The 18,433-nt window shown below is 52.5% G+C and overlaps 1 protein-coding gene across 3 annotated transcripts; it reads right to left on the reverse strand.

The window, feature by feature from the left end:
- Nucleotides 1-708: 708 nt before the first annotated feature.
- Nucleotides 709-18,422, reverse strand: NUCB1 (nucleobindin 1). Of its 3 annotated transcripts, none has more exons than XM_090260857.1 (13): nucleotides 18,263-18,422; nucleotides 17,695-17,861; nucleotides 15,323-15,430; nucleotides 14,010-14,142; nucleotides 10,050-10,153; nucleotides 6,576-6,761; nucleotides 6,207-6,297; nucleotides 2,851-2,909; nucleotides 2,514-2,606; nucleotides 2,336-2,428; nucleotides 1,917-2,087; nucleotides 1,246-1,345; nucleotides 709-1,134 (listed from the first exon to the last, which is right to left on the reverse strand). In XM_090260857.1, the coding sequence occupies exons 2-13, from the start codon at nucleotides 17,848-17,850 to the stop codon at nucleotides 1,022-1,024; spliced, it is 1,407 nt and encodes a 468-aa protein (XP_090116983.1). In that variant the 5' UTR covers nucleotides 17,851-17,861; nucleotides 18,263-18,422; the 3' UTR covers nucleotides 709-1,021. The 3 variants fall into 3 exon arrangements, with proteins under 3 accessions (XP_090116983.1, XP_090116985.1, XP_090116984.1); XM_090260859.1 differs by having other exon boundaries at nucleotides 17,725-17,861; nucleotides 18,263-18,418; XM_090260858.1 differs by lacking the exon at nucleotides 18,263-18,422 and adding an exon at nucleotides 17,944-18,253.
- Nucleotides 18,423-18,433: the final 11 nt, after the last annotated feature.

Genomic DNA, 18,433 nt, shown 5'->3' on the forward strand with positions numbered 1-18,433 from the left:
ATGAATCTTAAAGAACCACCCCTGGCTGCTGTGGCTCAGTGGACTGAGTGCTGCCCTGAAAACCAAAGAGTCGCCAGTTCGATTCCCAGTCAGGGCACATGCCTGGGTTGCAGGCCAGGTCCCCAGGAGAGGGTGTGGGAGGCCACCAATCAATATGTCTCTCATACATCAATGTTCCTCCCCGTCTTTCTTCCTCCCTTCCCCTCTTTCTAAAAATTAATATATAAACTCTTTTAAAAGAAAAGAAAGGGAAGCATGGAATTGTTCCAGCAGGTATATTTGGATGGAGCTGGAGTACACAGCAGGACAGCAGGACAGCAGTGTGAGATGGGGCCAGAAAGGCGGGCATGGGCCTCCCACTGAGGCTGAGGGGCTGGAACCTGAGCCTGGGCGGGGTCAGCTCTGGGACCCTCTGTGGCTGTGTGGGGAAGGGGCCAGGGGCCAAGCCATCAGAGAGGAGGCTGAGGCTGACGGGCTGAAGGCCAGGGCTCAGGGAGAGTGGGACTCCCGGTACCACCATTGATCAGCTCTGCTGAGGACTCCGCTGCCCCCTGACCCAGCCATGGGTCTTCGAGGCATCGCTGGTCCCACAAAAGGTAGAGGATGGTCTGCAGGGGCCATCCAAGCCTCAGAAAGCAACAGAAGCGGGGCCCAGAGCAGCAGGCAGCAGGGTTCCAGCAGCGGTGGGACGCAGGACGCTGGAGCGGCCCCAGCCATCTAAGAAGGCAGGGACACGGCAGACCCTCTCAGGGGGGAGGTGGCTTCCCTATGCCAGGCGACCCTGTGAGTGCCGGCTGAGCACCGGTCCCTGGAGGGGGGCAGAGAGCAGGGACCACAGGCTGGGAGACTGTGGAAGCTGAGGCAGCAGATAGGGGGCCCCGGGTGGTAATGTGGGAAGTGCCACCCTGTCTCGCGTCCCGGAGGCCACACGAGTTGTCCTCAGAAGAGGTGGGCTGTGACACTTCACCATCCTCTCATCCTCTGTGTCGGTAGGATCCCAGAGTGCCGTGGTCCGGGCGGGTCACAGGTGCTGGGCATCTGGCTGGAGCAGCTGGGGGGGCTGTTCAGGAGCCTTCTGTTCAGGGGCAGCCGCATCCTTCTGGTCGCCGGCTGGAGCTGGGACAGGAGCGTCATCTGGAAATGAAGTGATAAAATGGTAACACTAGACATCCAGCCCCCCTCCCCCCTCGGACCCAGGGGTCCAGGCCCTAGTCCTTCCCTCCTCCCCGGGCCCCGAGCCAGCACCTGTGTTTTGGGGATGGAACCTGAGCTGTCCCTCAGGGCCGGGGGCCGGGGCGTTGTGGCCTTGCTTCTGCTGTTTCTTCTGTTCCATCTGCAGGACGGCCTGCGGGGGTGAGGGGATTGCACAGGGTGCTGCTGAGTCTCCACAGCCTGCCAAGTGCTCACAGTCCTTTCTCTAGGGGTCTCAGTTCTCCTCCCTCCTTGACAGCTGGCCTTAGTAAGACAGACCGGGTTCTCCCTCCCTCGTCTTGGCTCAGGCTGCACCTTGGGGCCCTCATTGAACTCTGGCTGGAATCTAACCTCCTCCGCTGCTCCCTGCCCCCTCCGCTGCTCCCTCTTCCAGTCCCCTGCCCTTATGAAACATGGCAGCTGCAGGGCTCCGGTGGTGGGAGCCGGCGTCTGCCATCATGTAAGATGGCAGCTACCGCAGGAGGATTTATAAGAAATTGACAGCGACCACAGGCCTTCCCAGCCTCTGGACACACGAGGCCAGGGGCCACCAGGGGCTGGCAGGACAGGCCCCGCTGCCCTGGCCGGTCACCGCTGCCCTGCCTGGTCACCGCTGCCCTGCCCGGTCGCTGCTGCCCTGCCTGGTCACCGCTGCCCTGCCCGGTCACCGCTGCCCTGCCCGGTCGCTGCTGCCCTGCCCGGTCGCCGCTGCCCTGCCCAATCACCTGCTGCAGTTCTTTCTTCTGGGCCTGCAGGCGGCCCTGGGAGCGGCCCAGAGCCTCTGTTTCCTGACTGAGGCGCTGGGCCTTGGCGTTCAGCTCTGCCTCCCTGGCGGCCAGCTCCTCCTCGAAACGCCTCAGCTCCTCCTCCGTGTAGGCAGGATGCATCTCCACTGTCTGCCGGGGTGGGGACAGGGGCTGTTAGCAGAGGCAAGGAGGCCTGGGCCCTGGGTGTGGATGGTAGGGGGGCAAAGACCCAGGGAGAGTGGAGAACAGACCCAGAGAGAGAGGGGACAGGGACAAGGTGGGTGGGCAGCAGGGCAGAGACCCAGTGAGTAAGAGAAGTGCCCAGGAGCCCTGCAAGAAGGGTCAGGGCTGGGAGACAGAGACATGTTCAGGACCCAGAGGATCCCCCACGTCCTCACCTCCCAGGCCTCCCCTGTGTCCCCAAACTCCTTCCTCTGGGTGGACGCAAGGAACTCCTCCAGGGTCACAAGGCGGTCCTGGTTGATGTCCACCTGGAGGGCCAGGTAAGGGTAAGGGACAGAGCTGGGCCCCCCTCCACCCCGCTCCCACCCGCCCCCTGGGCCAGGACCCCCTCACATTCTTCATCACGTGCTCCCGCATGCGCAGCCGCTCCTCCTCCATCTCCCGCATGTCGTCTTCCTCATTCTTCGGGTCGTACACCTTCTCCAGCTGCAAAGTCACACGGAAGGTGGCACGCACTGAGAGATCCAGGGCAACCTCTTTCCCAGGCTACTCCAGGCGCCCGTTATCCCTGGGGGCACCCTGCCATTCCTGGCAGCTTCTTTATTTTATGTGCCCCCACTGGGGCTGCTGGGAGTTGTCGTTTTCCCTGAACTTACATCCAGGGGGCCCTAAGGAAGGACCACGCGGCTGATCTGGGCATCCTTCGCACCACGGCTTCCAAGACACTCACCTCCTTGGTGAAGAGCGCCTCCAGCTCCTGCTCATCCAGGACACCATCACTGTTGATATCTGAGGGGCGGACAATAATGTATCTTGGGGGACTGAGGTTGCGGTAGGTCAGGTCCCTGAGGGACCAGCTGGAGATGAAATTGGGGCTGTTTCAGAGGACAGGTGACAAGTCTCCAATAGTAGAACAGTGGCCTCCAGGCGTTAGTGCCCCGCGGACCTGTTGCTAGGACAGTCCATTCCCTACTAACTAGGGTCCCGAGCACAGAGCAGACGAACGTGCGACTTCATTGGGACCATTCTTGGGGCCGCTGTCATGCAGGATGGCTTGGTCCCTAGCACTTGGTGATATGCGCACGGGTTCAACCCCTCTGCCAAGAGCCAGGGGTTTTGGGGGCCTCTGCCGCCCAGAGAGCCAGGCCAGGGCCAACTCCAATCGCCAGGGGGGCCTCTCCCTGCCGATCCAGCTCCGTGGGTTCTGCTCACTGTCCCCACCTCCTCGCTCACTCAGATCCGCACCCTACACTGGTCCTGCTGAGCTGCCCGGAACCCCTGACCTTGCAAAATCAGTGTTTAATTTTTAGCTCGCGCCTAACCTGATCCTGCCTGTGGCATCCAGAGTGCCATTCTCCCCTCTCCAGCTGCCCCGCTTCCTCCTCTGCCAGCTTCCTCTTCCCTCTGACTTCTACACCTTGGTACATCTTCTCTGTCTAATCTTCAAATCTGTCCAATATGGTAGCCACTAGCCACACGGGCTGTTCATATGGTTAATATGAAATAAGATTAAAATGTCAGTTTATGAATAGTCATATGTGGGTGGCATAGGATATTTTCCATCATTATGGCTGGCACATCCTTAGACAGGTTCCTCCAGTCCCTCAGCTTTTTTTTTTTTAAAGACTATTACATTCTTTAAAAAAGAATTTTAGAGAGAGAGAGAGGAAAGGGGAGAGAGAAAGAGAAACATCACTTTGTTGTTCCACTTATTGAAAGTGGAACATTCATTGGTTGTCTCCTGTATGTGTCCTGACCAGGGATTGAACCCGCAACCTTGGTGTATGTGAACAACGCTCTAACCAACTGAGCTACTTGGCCAGGGCCTGATCCCTCAGCTTTTGATGCCATTCATAAGCCTCCTCCTCACCTGAATATTTACCTGCCTGCTCCCAATCTCCACGCCTATGTGTATCAGACATCTCTAAATAAACACGAACAGACCCAGTTCCCAATCTGCCCTGCCAAACACGCTTGCTCCTTCTATTCTATTTTTCTAGTTTCTCAGGCCAAATACCTTGGAGTCACCCTTGACCCTGTGGTTCCTTCATAACTCATCTGGTCCATCTGTAAGTCATAATAACTTGACCTTCAAGAAGAATCCAGAAACCGACCACTCCTTCCTTCCAGTGGCCCAGCTACCAGCATCTCCAGCTTTCTGACTAGGCTTCCGGCCTTGGGCCTCACAGCTACTGTCTGTCCTTGACACAGCACCTGGATGGAGTCTGTCACCCCTTAAGACAGATGGTGTCAGTCCTCTGCTCAAAGTCCTTTTGTGGAGTCCCATGACAGAATCAAGTCCAAATTCTTTACTCTGGCAGTGACCTTGGATGGCCCACATCCATTCTTCCCTATGGGTACTTACTCTTCCCTTCACCTAGAATGCTCTTCCCCCAAATCTCTGCAAGCTGCGGCCCCACATTTCACTGAGGTCTCTGTTCAAATGTCATCTCTCTAGAGCTGTGCTATCCGATACAGCAATTACCAACCACATAAGGCAAATTAATTTCAATCAATAACAAGCAAATGAAAACTTTGCCCTGGCTGGTGTGGCTCAGTGGATTGAGCACTGGCCTGTGAACCAAAAAGGTCGCTGGTTCGATTCTTGGTCAGGGCACATGCCTGGGTTGCAGGCCAGGTCCCTGGTTGAGGGCTTGTGAGAGGAAACCGCACACTGATGTTTCTCTCCCGCTCTCTCTCCCTCCCCCTCTCTCTGAAAATAAATAAATAAAATAAAATAAAAAATGAAAAATTCATTTCCTTGATGTTATGCCACAAAAGGACAACTATTGTATCATTTTACTTACATGAGGTAGCTAGAGAAGTCAAATTCGTAAATAAAAGACAAGAATAAAGGTTACCTGGGCGTGGGGGGAGGGGTAACGGGCAGTTGCTGATTAATGAAGAGTTTCATCCCCACAAGGATGAAGAGTTCTGGAGAGCGGTTGCACAACCCTGAACGTACTTAACATACCGCCCGGACACTTACAGAGAGCTAAGATGGGAAATTTTGTGTTATCTGTATTTTACCAGAATCACAAGTCTCAAAAAATTTATCGGAACTAAAGAAAGATTCAGTTCCTTAGTCGTCGGGGCCACATTTCAGGCACTGCATAGCCCTGTGGGGCCGGTGGCTGCTGTACCCAGGACATTTGAGCCCACACAGAACATTTTCATCAGTGTGGAAAGTTCTAGACAACGCTGCTCTTGCAAAACCTTTCCTGCCCGGGCTACCAACCATTGTCACCCTCGGCCCTTAATCCTGTCGTCCTCATGGCCATGGCACAGGTCACTACGTGAGACTCTGCTACAGAACCTATTCCCCTGGTCCTAAGATGCACCTCCCGGCACTGATGTTATCATCCTGAAGCCGGGAGGGACGTTATCGTTGGCACGTTGGTGTGATGAGCAGGTTATGTAAAAATTCTAGGGTATCTTATACTCCACGGCCTCATAGATTCACTGAAATACAGATTTATCTGTTTGCAGGATCACTGGCTCTGTGAGGAGGACTTTTGCTTTTCACAGCTCTATCTACTGGGTCTCCATGAAGCCTGGTCCTTAGAAATCGCTTAGTTCACATTTACTGACTGAATGAACCAGGCCCTGCTAAGTTCTAAGGACAGGTTACAGCTTCTGGGCTGGGGCCCTGGGCACACCTGAGGGGGCCTGGAACGCCCAGGCCATGTCTCCCGACAGGAGGACGAAGTGCAATGTGCCAAGGACAGCCCTGAATGAAGGGGCTCCCTGGAGGCCTCTTCACTAGGGAGCGGCCCACCCATAGTGACAGAGCTCGTGGCGGGAACCGGGGCTTCTGGGAGGGGGCCAGGCCCAGCCAAGCCCGGTGTGCTCAGTTAGAGGATCCTGGCCAGTTTTCGGAACCCGGAAGTCAGGTATATCCTGGAAGAGGCCTAGGTCTGCCATGGAAGAGCCTAGCAAACTAAACCACCAGGGAAGATGGGCTCAGATGCCTTTGGCCTGCACAAGCGCCACAGAGATGGGGAGACCCCTTCTTAGCATTCGGGCCCCAGGAAGGTCAGAGCCTTGGAATTCAGCCTGGGTCTTGGGACTCGCTCCCCACCTTACCATGCAGTATGAAGAAGGTCTTGGGGTTAAACCTGTTGGGGTCCAATCCATCCAGCTCCTCCCACACCTCCTTCAACTGGGCTTGGCTGCCCTGTGGAGGGGAGAGCCAGGCGCTCGTGAGCAAGAAGTCTGGGTCCTACAGGGTAAAGCTAGAGAACCCTTTATACCACCACCCCGCAATGTCATTCCCTTTAAGCAAGAAAAACTAAAACTATAACTCCCAGCAACCCTTGGGGATAGCTGGGTACATTAAAAGGGACTTTTGCCTCAGGGTCTGCTGGGAGTTGTAGTTTTTTAAGCTACATTCTTGCCTTATGGAGCTTGGGGAATTGGGCATAGTGGGAGGTGGGCACGAATGGGGGTCCTTACAGGCACATTGACTTTGGGGTGCTCTCGGTGCCGTCGCTGTTGCTCTTCCAGCTTCCTCTCTGCCTCCTTTCGCTGCTCTTCTCCCAGTGACTCCAGGTAACGGCGTCTCTCATGTTCCTTGAGCATCTCGTAGCGTTTGAACTCTTCATGATGGGCTGCGTCGTACTGGGCAAGGTCCCGGGTGGCCTGGGAAAGGGTGACAATCACTCTCGTCTCACCTCTAGGTCTAGCACCAAATTCCAACCTCCAAACGCCAGGCCTTTGACTCTGAATCTAGCCCGACCTCCACCCTGTCCCGGGTCTCATGTCCTCCCTCAGTATTTGGTCTTTGACCCGCTCTTGCCCCGTATCACAGCCCCCTCTCTGGTTGTTCAAAAGAGATTAAGATGGTTATTACACAAAAGCAGCTTTGACCCACCTATTTCCAGTCCTCCACAATGTGAAGATCTTGGAGGAATAAGAAAAACACATGAGGTGTATTTAATATACACCCAGAATTTAAATCCAGGCTTTGCTGTGTGAATAAATCCCACTAACTGTGACCTTGGGCAAGTTACTCAGCCTCTCTGTGCCTCAATTCCTGCCTCTGTAGAATGGGGACAACAATATTATACTCGGTTAAACAGTGTCCCCCGGAAATTCATGTCTACCCAGAACCTCAGAACATGACCTTATGTGGATATAGGGTCTTTGCAGATGTAATTAGTTAAGGTGAGGTCCTACTGGATTAGGGAAGGCCCTAAATCCAATGACTGGTGTCCTTAGAAGGCTACAGAAAAGACCCAGAGAGGCTGGGCAAGAACAGCATGTGATGTGGAGGCAGAGACTGGAGTGATGTGTCTACAAGCCAAGGGGTGCCAGCAGCCTCCAGAAGCTGGAAAAGGCAAGGAGCATGTTTTTTCCAATAGCCTCTGAAGAGAGCACAGCCCTGCCAAGACCTTGATTTTTGGTCCAGTGATACCAAGTTTGGGCTTCTGGCATCCAGAACCCTAAGAAGACACATATCTGTTGCTTTAAGCCACCAAGTCTATAGCAATTTGTTATGGCACCTCAGGAAACTAATACACCCAGTAAGACCCTTCTTGATTTCTGACTTACATGGAATAATGAATTTGTGTTAAACCACTAAGCTTATGATTATTATATAGCAGCAATAGGAAACTAATACAGCTGTTGTGTGGGAAGTAGATGGTACAGCAGGGGTTCTCATCCTGGGATGATCGTGACCCGCAGGGGGCAATTTTCAATGTCTAAAGACATTTTTGGTTGTCACAACTCAGGGAGGTCTACTGGCATCTAGCAGTCATAGGCCAGGGATGTTGCTAAACATTATACAATACACAAACGGCCCCTGATAGGGGAACTCAAAAGTTGATGATTTTAGCTGCAGTTGTAGTTGAGAGGCTTAGGTGATTAACGCATGTGCAGAGCTGTTATTCTAGGAACATAACCTCTGTGATGCCAGGAGGTAAACAAGCAATTCAGCCTTTGTGTGTTCCAGATAAAGAATTGTTGAACAGCAGATTAAAAAATGCTAAGAAAATTGCCGCAGGATTGCAACTCTTATCCTATTAACCCTTTTTCCAAACCCCTTACCTACCCTTTTCTTCTTCTTATAAAAAGGTCAGCTTGAGATGAGATGTTAAGACAGTCTTTAGGGAACATAACCCACAGTCCTCTCAGATCGCTGGCATCTGAATAAAGTTCCCATAAAGATTCAATCCTTGCCCTGACTGGTGTGGCCCCAGTGGGTCGGGCCTTGTCCCGCAATCAGAGATGGCTGGTTTAATGCCCAGTCAGGGCACAAGCCTGGGTTGCGGGCCAGGTCACCCAGTGAGTGTGTGAGAAGCAACCGATTGATGTTTCTTCCTCACATATTGGTATTTCTCTCCTTCTCTTTTTCCTCCCTTCCCTTCTCTCTAAAAATAAATATAATCTTGTTTTAATAAAAAAAGAAATATTCAATCCTTTTCCTTACTTATTGGTTCTGGTAGTGACAGGCAGCATGAACACCAGCTTCTCCGGATTCACCCCACAACAAAGAACCATCCAGCCCCAAATGTAAGGAGGGCTGAGTTGAGCCCTGCCTGGCGTGGCTCAGCAGATGGGGTGCTGCCTGCAAACCAAAGGGTCGCCGGTTTGATTCCCAGTCGGGGCACATGCCTGGGTTGCAGGTCAGGTCCCCAGTTGGGGGTGTGCGAGAGGCAACCACACATTGATGTTTCTCTCCCTCTCTTTCTCCTTTCCTTCTCCTCTCTCTAGAAATGAATAAATAAAATCTTTAAAAAACAACAACAACAAAAAAAACCAAAACACTGAGTTGAGAAACCCTGCTGGTGAGGGTGGCAGGCAGAGGCAAGGTGCCCAGTGAGGAAGCAGCTGTGACAGATAGATGTTGGAAACTGAGACCACGAAGAATGACAGTGGGGCTGGAGAAAAGCAGGCAGTTTCTGGAATGTTCTGGAAATAAGTGGCAAAACCTGCCAAGTGCGGGGCCGGACGCAAACGGCTGCTGCTATTATCTCCATGACGACTAGATGGCGCCCGAGTAGGCCAGAAAAGCAGGGTCCAGCCAGGCTGAGGGATGGATTCCATCCCCACAGAGAGGCTGTGAGCAGGGAGAGGCAGGGGCAGAACTGGGCACCCCATTCCACACGTGGCCTTCCCCAGGAGGCAGGGCTGTAGACCCCATTTCTCAGATGAGGACTGCATTCGTTCAGATGGCTGCTGTAACAAATGTGCATCACCTTGGTGGCTTAAACCAACACGTGTATTACCGTCTTACACAGTCCGGTGGCCAGAGGTCTGAAATTAGTTCTACTGGATTGAAATTAAGGTGCCAGCCGGGCTGCGCTCCCTCCAGAGACTCTAGGGGAGAATCTGTTCTTTGCCTTTTCCAGCTTCCAGAGCTGGATTCCATGCCGTGGCTCCTTCCTCCACCTTCAATGCCAGCAGGGGAGCATCCAGCTTCGGCAGTCACATCGCAGCAAGTATTGTCAAATCTCGCTCTTCCTCCATCTTTCAAGGACCCTTGGGATGGGATCCGGGGCCCACCTGGATAATTCAGGATCATCTCACCAGCTCAAGATCCTCAACTTAATTGTGTCTGCAAAATTCCTTTTGCCTTATAAGGTTCCATGGATTAGGGCACGACATCTGTGGTCAGGGCCCACGACTCTGCCTGCAACGAGGGCACAGAAGGAACAGCTCCCACCCCAAGTCATGTGGGAAAGAAAGCTGAGCAGGGATATGAAACCAGGTCTTTCTTAGTGGAGCTGAGCCCATCCTGCCTGCACCTCTGCTTCCCTGTAGAGACTCTGGGAGGGGTTTTTAGACACCACCAGGCCCTCCTCAGCTGCCGACATCAGAGAATGCCAGGCAGAGTGAATGGGCTTGTGTCCCAGGCTCTGTTCGCCTCTCCCCCTCCACAAAGTTCCCTCAGTCCTCTGCCTGTAGTTTCCCCCCTCACACTACCGTCTGAATCAGCAGCTCCAGGTCCCGGGCCTCAAATGTGTGCTGATTCTGAGGATCCAGATGTTCAAACTGCTTCAGGAGGCTCAGGTGATCCAACTGTACATCTAGATGAGGGGAAAGAGGGGAAAAAAAAACACCTCATAGAATGTTCTTTCTTTCAAAATCTCTATCATGGGCTAGATGTGCTCTGAAGAAGATCACAAGGCAGCCTGATTGAACCTAGGGCCATCGGGGAGGGCTTCATGGAGGAGGTGATGCCACAACTGGGCCTCATACTTCAAATAATAATAACCATAATAACAATTAACATGTCTTGAGTACTTAACTATAATGCTAGGCCCTGCTCTAACACATTAGCTCTATTAATGCATTATCTTTTCAAAAGAATCTTACAACAGAGGTTCTATGGTTATCCCATGTATGGATGCAAAAGCAGGCCCAGAGAGGGGAAGTGACTTGTCTAAGTCACCATTTTTTTTTTTTTAAAGATTTTATTTATTTATTTCTAAAGAGAGGAGAAGGGAGGGAGAAGGAGAGAAACATCAACCTGTGGCTGCCTCTCACACGCCCCCAACTGGGGACCTGGCCCGCAACCCAGGCACGTGCCCTGACTGGGAATCGAATCTGTGACCCTTTGGTTCACAGGCCAGTACCCAATCCACTGAGCCACACATACCAGCCAGGGCTAAGTCACCATCTTGGAAGTGGCAGCGTGAGGATTAGAACCAGCCACTGGGCTCCAGAGCACATGCACTCAACCTGTTACAGGTTGAATTGCAGTCCCTAAAGTTCATTTATGGTAGTCCTAAACCCCCAGGATATCAGCATGTGACCTTCTTTGGAGAGAAGGCTTTTACAGAGGTGATCAAGTTAAAATGAGCTCATTAGGGTGGATCCAAATCCAGTATGACTAGTATCTTAAAAAAAAAGGAAAATTTGGACACAGAGCCAAGATGATATGAAAAGACACAGAAAGACGGTGGCCATTTACAAGCCGAGGAAAGAAACTAGAAGACATCCTTCCCGCCGCCCTCAGAAGGAACCAACCCTGCGACACCTTGATTTCAGACTCTGACCTCCAAGGTGGTGACAATGCCTGGTTTAACCCATGCAGTCTGTGGTACTTTGTTACAACAGCCTAGGAAAGGACGCAAGCTCCTCACAGAGGACTTTCCAAGCCGGCAGGAAAGGGCAGGCCTTCCGGGCAGGAAGGGGGGCCACGCACACAATTGTTCACTGAACTCCCATCTCGGGGGGCCTCCAAGGAGCCCCCGATGTGCATCAGGCCCAGGACGGCCCGCCTGGGTCTCCTGGTCTGAAGGGGGTGACAGACACACATTCTGACGGCTGAAATCCAGGTGCCCTGTGCCGCCATGGCGGCAGCCCGGGCCGGGTGAGCCTGGAGGGACAGGTACTCAGGAGACTGGAACTCACGATTCAGTTTTTCTGCCCCCAAGGCAGCTCTCCCATTGACCCTTAACATCATCCGCTAGTGCACAGGGGCCCCATCTGTAACATAGGAACCTAGTGGGCTGCCAGGACATGAAAGAAGCTAGAGGTGAATCTCAATAAAAGGGCACATCCTTACACTTAGTGATAGGCCAAAACATGTCCCAGCAGTACCAGAACATACCACGAAGTGACAATAAATACACAGCATAGTCCACATAGCAAAGGATGCAAACAACCCAGATGTCTATCAACCAAATATGACCTATCCACACAATGGAATATTACTTCGCCCTGAGAAAGAATGAAGCAGTGATCCATGTTACGGTGTTGATGGACCTTGAAAACATGCTAAGGGAGGCCCTGGCCAGGTAGCTCAATTGGTTAGAGTATTGTCCCGATACGCCAAGGTTGCAGGTTCGATCTCTGGTCAGGGCACATACAAGAATCAATCAATGAGTGCATAAATCAGTGGAAAAGCAAATTGGTGCTTCTCTTTCTCTCTCTCTCTCTCTCTCTCTCTCAAATCAGTCAATAAAAGCAACTAAAAAATATTATGCTGAGGGAAAGAAGCCAGACACAAAAGGTCAGATACTGTATGATTCTATTTACATGAACTGTCCAGAACGGGCAACCTGCAGAGACAGGAAGGTCAGCGGTTGCCGGGCTGGGTGGGGGAATAAGTTTCCCTTTGGGGTGATGACAACGTTCTAGACTTGACCTTTGGTGATGGTTGCACATACCTGTAACTATACCAAAAACCACCAAACTATATACTTTAAATGGCTAAATTGTATGGTATGTGAATTATACCTCAATAAAGTATTTAAAAGAAATAGCAGGCTATACTTGGGACGAGAGCACGTGATGCGGTACGCAGATGGTGTTTTATTGAGTTGTACACTTGAGACCAGTGTGGTTTCACGAACCAATGTGACCCCAATCAATTCAATTAAATAAATACAGAAAAGAAAAATAAAAGAAAGAGCATAGTCTAGACACATTTTAACAAACCATATCTAGGAATGTTAGAACCAGACTGGGATCTTGGAACATAAACCCAAACTTTTCTCTTCCAGTTATTAATCTACCTTCCCCCATCCCTCCCTCCCTTGAGTTTAAAGTAAAAGGAAGTTTATTAGCAAAGCAGTGAGACAGACAGTGGCTACTCCACTGACAGAGTAGCCTATGTATATATATTTTTAAGCCATGTAATCAGACTTCAAAATGTGGCCTCATAGAGCCCTGGCTGGTGTGACTCAGTGGATTGAGTGCCGGCCTGCAAACCAAAAGGTCATTGGTTCGATTCCTGGTCAGGGCACATGCCTAGGTTGTGGGCTGGGTCCCCAGTTGGGGGCGCACGAGAGGCAACCACACATTGATGTTTCTCTCCCTCTTTCTCCCTCCCTTCCCCTCTCTCTAAGGATAAATAGAATCTTTAAAAAAAAAAGTGGCCTCATATAAATGCTAGAAAATTAGAATCATTCTAGTGGGGGAGATACAGAACAACTAAACAAGGGAAAAGATACGTATCTGTTAAACTTCCTGCCTCTCACCACTGCACTGCACTGTGGTTATGGAGGTGAATGTCATTGTTCTGAGCACTCTCACACTGAAATGTTCAGGCATAAATGACAGGGTGCCTGCAGGGAGCTTGCAAATGTGAATTAAAGGCAAACGGAGCCAATGTTAAACACTTGGAGCAGCTGAGCTAAGGGCATTTGGGTGGTTTTTGGTGCTATTGCAACTTTTTTGTAAATGTGAAGTTACATCAAAATTTTATTTTTTTAAAAGATTTTATTTATTTATTTTTGGAGAGAGGGGAAGGGAGGGAGGAAGACGGTGAGAAACATCAATGTGTGGTTGCCTCTCATGCACCCCCAACTGGGGACCTGGCCCACAACCCAGGAATGTGCCCTGACTGGGAATCGAACCAGCGACCCTTTGGTTTGCAGGCTGATGCTCAATCCACTGAGCCAAACCAGCCAGGGCTACATCAAAATTTTAAATGACCATGATTTTTGAAAATAAGAATAAAAAACCCAAACAGAAAAAAGCAATTAGCCAACAATACAGTTATTGTTCTAGGAAAAATATTCTATCAGTCTTCCATACACATTAAAAAAAAAAATCCTCAACCAAGGATATGTTTTTATGAATTTCAGAGAGAGGAAGAGAGAGAGAAACATTGATGTGAGGGAGAAATATTGATCAGCGGCCTCCTGTACACGCCATGATTGGGGATCGAACCCGCAATCAAGGTATGTGCGCTGACGGGGAACGGAGCCTGCAACCTTTTAGTCCACAAGATGACACTCCAGCCAACTGAGCCACCCAGCCAGGGCTTCCATACATTTTCCAGGAGGCCCCACCTGCCTAGTACAAAGTCAGCTGCAAGCCCAGGGCTAGGCGGCCTGCTCCACCAGCCCCACCCCTGCTGCCCCGCCAGCCCCACCCCTGCTGCCCCGCCAGCCCCACCCCTACTGCCCCATCAGCTTCACCCCTGCTTACTGGGCTCCTGCTGCGCATCCATCTTGGCCTTGAGCAGCATCCGAAGCCGTGACACCTCCTGCCGCTTGAGCTCGTCCAGTTTGGTTCGGATATGGTGGCTGACAAAGTCCAGCTCCCGGCTCAGCTTCCCGCTCTGGCCGGGGAGGGAGAGGACACTGGTCAGGCTGGAGGCCTGGGAAGGGGCAACCCAGGCAGCCTCGTCTTCTCTATGCCCTCTCTAGAACCTTCTGTAAGCTTTCAGATGCCCCCTAGGGCTCCACAGAGCCCCTGAGACAAGGTCCCAGCCCCTCAGCTTGGCGTTCGAGGACCAGCCCCCCCTCTGTAGCCCCATCTCCTGTCACTCATCAAATCACTCTTGGTTTCAGCAACACTAACTGGGCGGGAGACCCCAAGCTCAAGGCTCTTTCCCACCCCCGGACCTTTGCACATGCAGCAGGTCCCTCTGCCTGGGAAGCTCTCCCGCCACTGCTTTTCAAGCCTAATTAGACCGTTGCTGTCCTTCAAAACTCAAAGCAGATGGCACCTCCCTTGGGAAGAATCCCCCCAACAACCCTGTCAGCCCCACCACACACACACACACACACACACACACACACACACACACACACACACACTGTGCTGAGCAGGGCGTCTTCTCTGAGCTCCCTCTGTGATCACTTTGAATTATGTCTGTTTCTCAATCAGAGGCCCCAGGGCTCTCCAATGACCCCAGGACAGACTTTCTGGGCCTGGCACTGAGGTGACCCTGCACTCACCCACCCCTCCCGCCCCATCTCCTTCTGTTTCTATCCATTATACTGAGCTACCAGCAGCCAACCGAATGTATCAGAATGCTCCACTCGCACACAGTTCCTACTGTCTGAAATGCCACCCCCCACCCCACCCCCACCCCATTTCAGCTTCTGTACCATGGACATGCCCACTGAATCAAGTCTCATCGGGATGTCCTTTCCCTAGAGGTGGCCTCTCACTTGTCAGACTGGACTGGGCTCTCTTCCTGTCACACATGACTCACGTGAGTCCCTCGAGCCCGCCGGGGGAGGGGATGTGCCAGCAGGACAAGTCACATGAGTCAAGCTCTGTGCTGAACCCACCAGGTCTGTCCTCTAGTTCTGCCCACATCCCCATTTTACAGGTGAGCAAAGTGAGGCCAGGGGAAGCCACTGGCCCAAGGTCCCTCAGTGAGGACAGGAGGCCGGTTTCCAGCCTGGTGACCAGGTTGTGGTCTTGTATCCCCAGAGAGGACCTGGTCCTTCCCCAGAACCCTGCCCTGTGAGCACGTGTCCCCGCCTGCCACTTGCACCCAGCCGCACCTTGATGTCCTCGGCATTGGCGGCCTGCAGCTTCTCCCGGAAGTGCCCATCCGTCTCAAGCACGTTGATGACCTCTTGGAGGTACCGGTGGTAGTAGAGACCTGTGTCCTGAGGTGACAAAGATAAACATAGCAGCTCCAGCCTCCGCCCTGGCCCTTCCCCAAAGGTAGGACCCAGGCCCTGCTCCCCTCAAGTGTTTGCTGAGGGACCCAGAGAGACCCCCAGGTGGAGTAGGAGGTGTGACGATGGATAAAGGCTCTGCAGCCAGCGGACATCTGCTGCCACCCCAGGGAACCTGCCTGACCTCCAGGCCACAGCTCTCACCTCTTCTGTAGTGGACACAAAGGAGTGTCCCAGGGGCAAAAAGGCAGCTCAATACCGCCCACCGAGTGGGGCAGACACACTAGTACTTGCGGGCAAGTACTGAAACATTCATTCACTCACTCACTCGTTCATTCATTCATTCACTAAGCATTCACAGAGCCCCTACCACATGGCACGTGCTATTCCAGGGGATACAGCAAGAGAAGACAGACAAAACTCCCCGGGCTCCTGGTTCTACCTCTCAGAGCTGTGCTGAGAAGGAAATGAGATAAATGGCTGGCGTGATGGTAAGGATACAGAAGATACCCAATCTGTTATAGCTCTCACTACATTAATCGAGGAGCACACAGCAGGGACTTCATAAAACGGTGGGCGAATCACCCAGCTGTGCCACTGTGGATGCACTAATTTCCTATTGTTGCTAAAACAAAGGATCGCAAACTAAATGGCTTAGAGCAACACAGATGTATTCTCTCAGACTTGTGGAGGTCGGAAGTGCAAACTGGGTGGGCGGGGCTCAGCTCATTCTGGAGGCTCCAGGGGAGAAATCTGTTTCCTTTTCTTTTCCAGCCCCTATAGGGGCTGCCTGCATTCCTTTGCTCATGGCAGGGTATCACTCTGACATCTTACATCTGGCTCTGACCTTCCTGCTTTCTCTTATAGGGGGTCCTGGTAATGACATTGGGCTCACCTCGATGACCCAGGATAATGTTTCTACCTCAAGATGATTAACTCAGTCACACCTACAAACACTCCTTTGCCACATAAGGTCATATAGTTACAGATTCTGGGGATCAGGGCAGGAACATCTCTGGGGAATGTTACTCAGCCAAACGCAGTGGGCTGGAAGCCCAAATCTGCCCATCACTAGCCATGTGACCTTGTTAGGACTGCTGTGATACACAGGTGACCTGTGTTTTTATTTGCTAAATTCCAGTAACCTTAGTCCTTGAACACGTTACTTAATCTCTCTGTGCCTCAGCTTCCTCATCCATCTATCATGATGTCACGATGACTGTTGTTGTTATTGATGTTTGTGACATTCCCTGCTCTCCAGCCTTGATATAAAGAAATTCTCTATCATGGCTCACGAGGCTCCAAGGGATCTGCCTCGTCTCCTCTTTTGCTCACTCAGCTCCAGCCACACTGGCCTCTTCCACCACACAGCCTTTGCCCAGGCTAGTCCCTCCGCCTGGAATGGTTCTTCCCTGAACTTCAGGTCTCAGCTCAGTGAGTCCTCCTGCCTGACCATCACTCCTGGTTCTCAGGAGCCCGGCGAGCTAGGCTGGTGAGTGACAGTTTTGCATTAGTACTGTGCTTGGTTCATCAAAGATGCTCAAGAAACGTGTGGAATGAATGAAGGGAAAGAGAACACAAAGGTGCCCTGTGTCCGCAAAGATTTCACCGGGCAGAGACCTAACTTGCTGCGTGGGGACCTGCCACACAAGAGCATGGCATCATCTGTTCCAGAGACAGTGACGTGCCCATTGCTGGTGGGAGCTGTAGGAGGATTTAGGTAATAAATCAGGGCATTGGCCATGAGGAAAGCTTTCAATTTCCAAATCCCCTAAGACCAAAGGTTTCATAGTGTTGGTTAAACACATATTGAAATGAATAAATTAGCAGTTTATGTGCACCTTTGTAATTTGCACGATACCTCCCACGAGCTCCAGGAAATGAAAACAGCCCAGTTAGCTAACAACATGCAACACCTGCTCAAGGTGCTACTGGGAAATGTAGTTCCTTTTTTCATTATCCTTCTTGAGGGAGGGGAGTCTTAAAAAAACCACGACAGGTTGAGGTGTGGGTGTGTGGAGGGGGAAGAGCTGATGCCGATTTTTCACTTAAAAATCTGACCTGATTTCCCACACCTCAGCGTCAGGGACTTAGAAATCTGCCCTCCCCGCCCCGCCCCCCCCAGTTTTTCACCACGTCAAAGAGCCGGGACTACAAAAAATGGCAGGCACAGTCCACGCCGTGTCCGTGGGGGCAAGTATCCACCCAGGGGCCACGGGGTTCCGCGAGGATTGTAGTACCACTGCAAACACCTGGCTGGAGAGCAGGGCGGGGCCACTCACGGGGCTCTCGGTCGCGGGGCTCTCCTCCTTGGACGTCCCCCGCTCCAGGGGCACGGTCAGAACAGCGCGGAGCAGCAGCAGCGGTGGCAGGAGGAGGAGGGCCGCGCGGGGCCCGCAGGGAGGCATGGCGGCGTGATCTGTGCAGGTGGAGAGGTGGATAATGTCAGTCCCGACCCTCCTCCTTCCGGGGACCCGGGAGTCAGGTGCCCCGCAACGCACACTCTCTTTCCTTCCAAGAGTCAAGAACCAAAGTGTCTCGTGTTCCGGGAGCCAAAACTCCGAGGCTCCAGCCTTTCCTTCTTTAGACCCAGGCGTCCCGGCTCCCTGCGCACTCTTCGCTCGCTGACTCAGGAATCCGGGGTCTCAAGTCCCTCTTTCCCCGGACCTAAAGGGCCAAGCCCCCAGCCCTCTTCCCTCCTCGGATCTCGGAGAGCTGGTGTCCAGCTCGGCCTCTTCCGAACTCAGTCTTTCAGCCCTCTAGCCCTCCATTTCCCCTCCTTCCCGGGACGCAAGAGTCTAGCAGATCCCAGGCCCTCACCTCTCCTTCACCGCAGAGGGCGTTTCCCCGGGCTAAGACCTCGGCTGCGTGCTCGGCGGTTTCCCCCCTAGGCCACGCCCACTTTCCCGCGGAGGACCAGCCCTCGGCAGCCTGATTGGTCCACGCTGGCTCCCAGCCGCTGTCCCTGCCTAGTCGCCCCACCCCTTGTCG

This window comes from Furipterus horrens, unplaced genomic scaffold, assembly GCF_987537825.1.
Source record: "Furipterus horrens unplaced genomic scaffold, mFurHor1.1.pri manual_scaffold_13, whole genome shotgun sequence".
NCBI lineage: Eukaryota > Metazoa > Chordata > Mammalia > Chiroptera > Furipteridae > Furipterus > Furipterus horrens.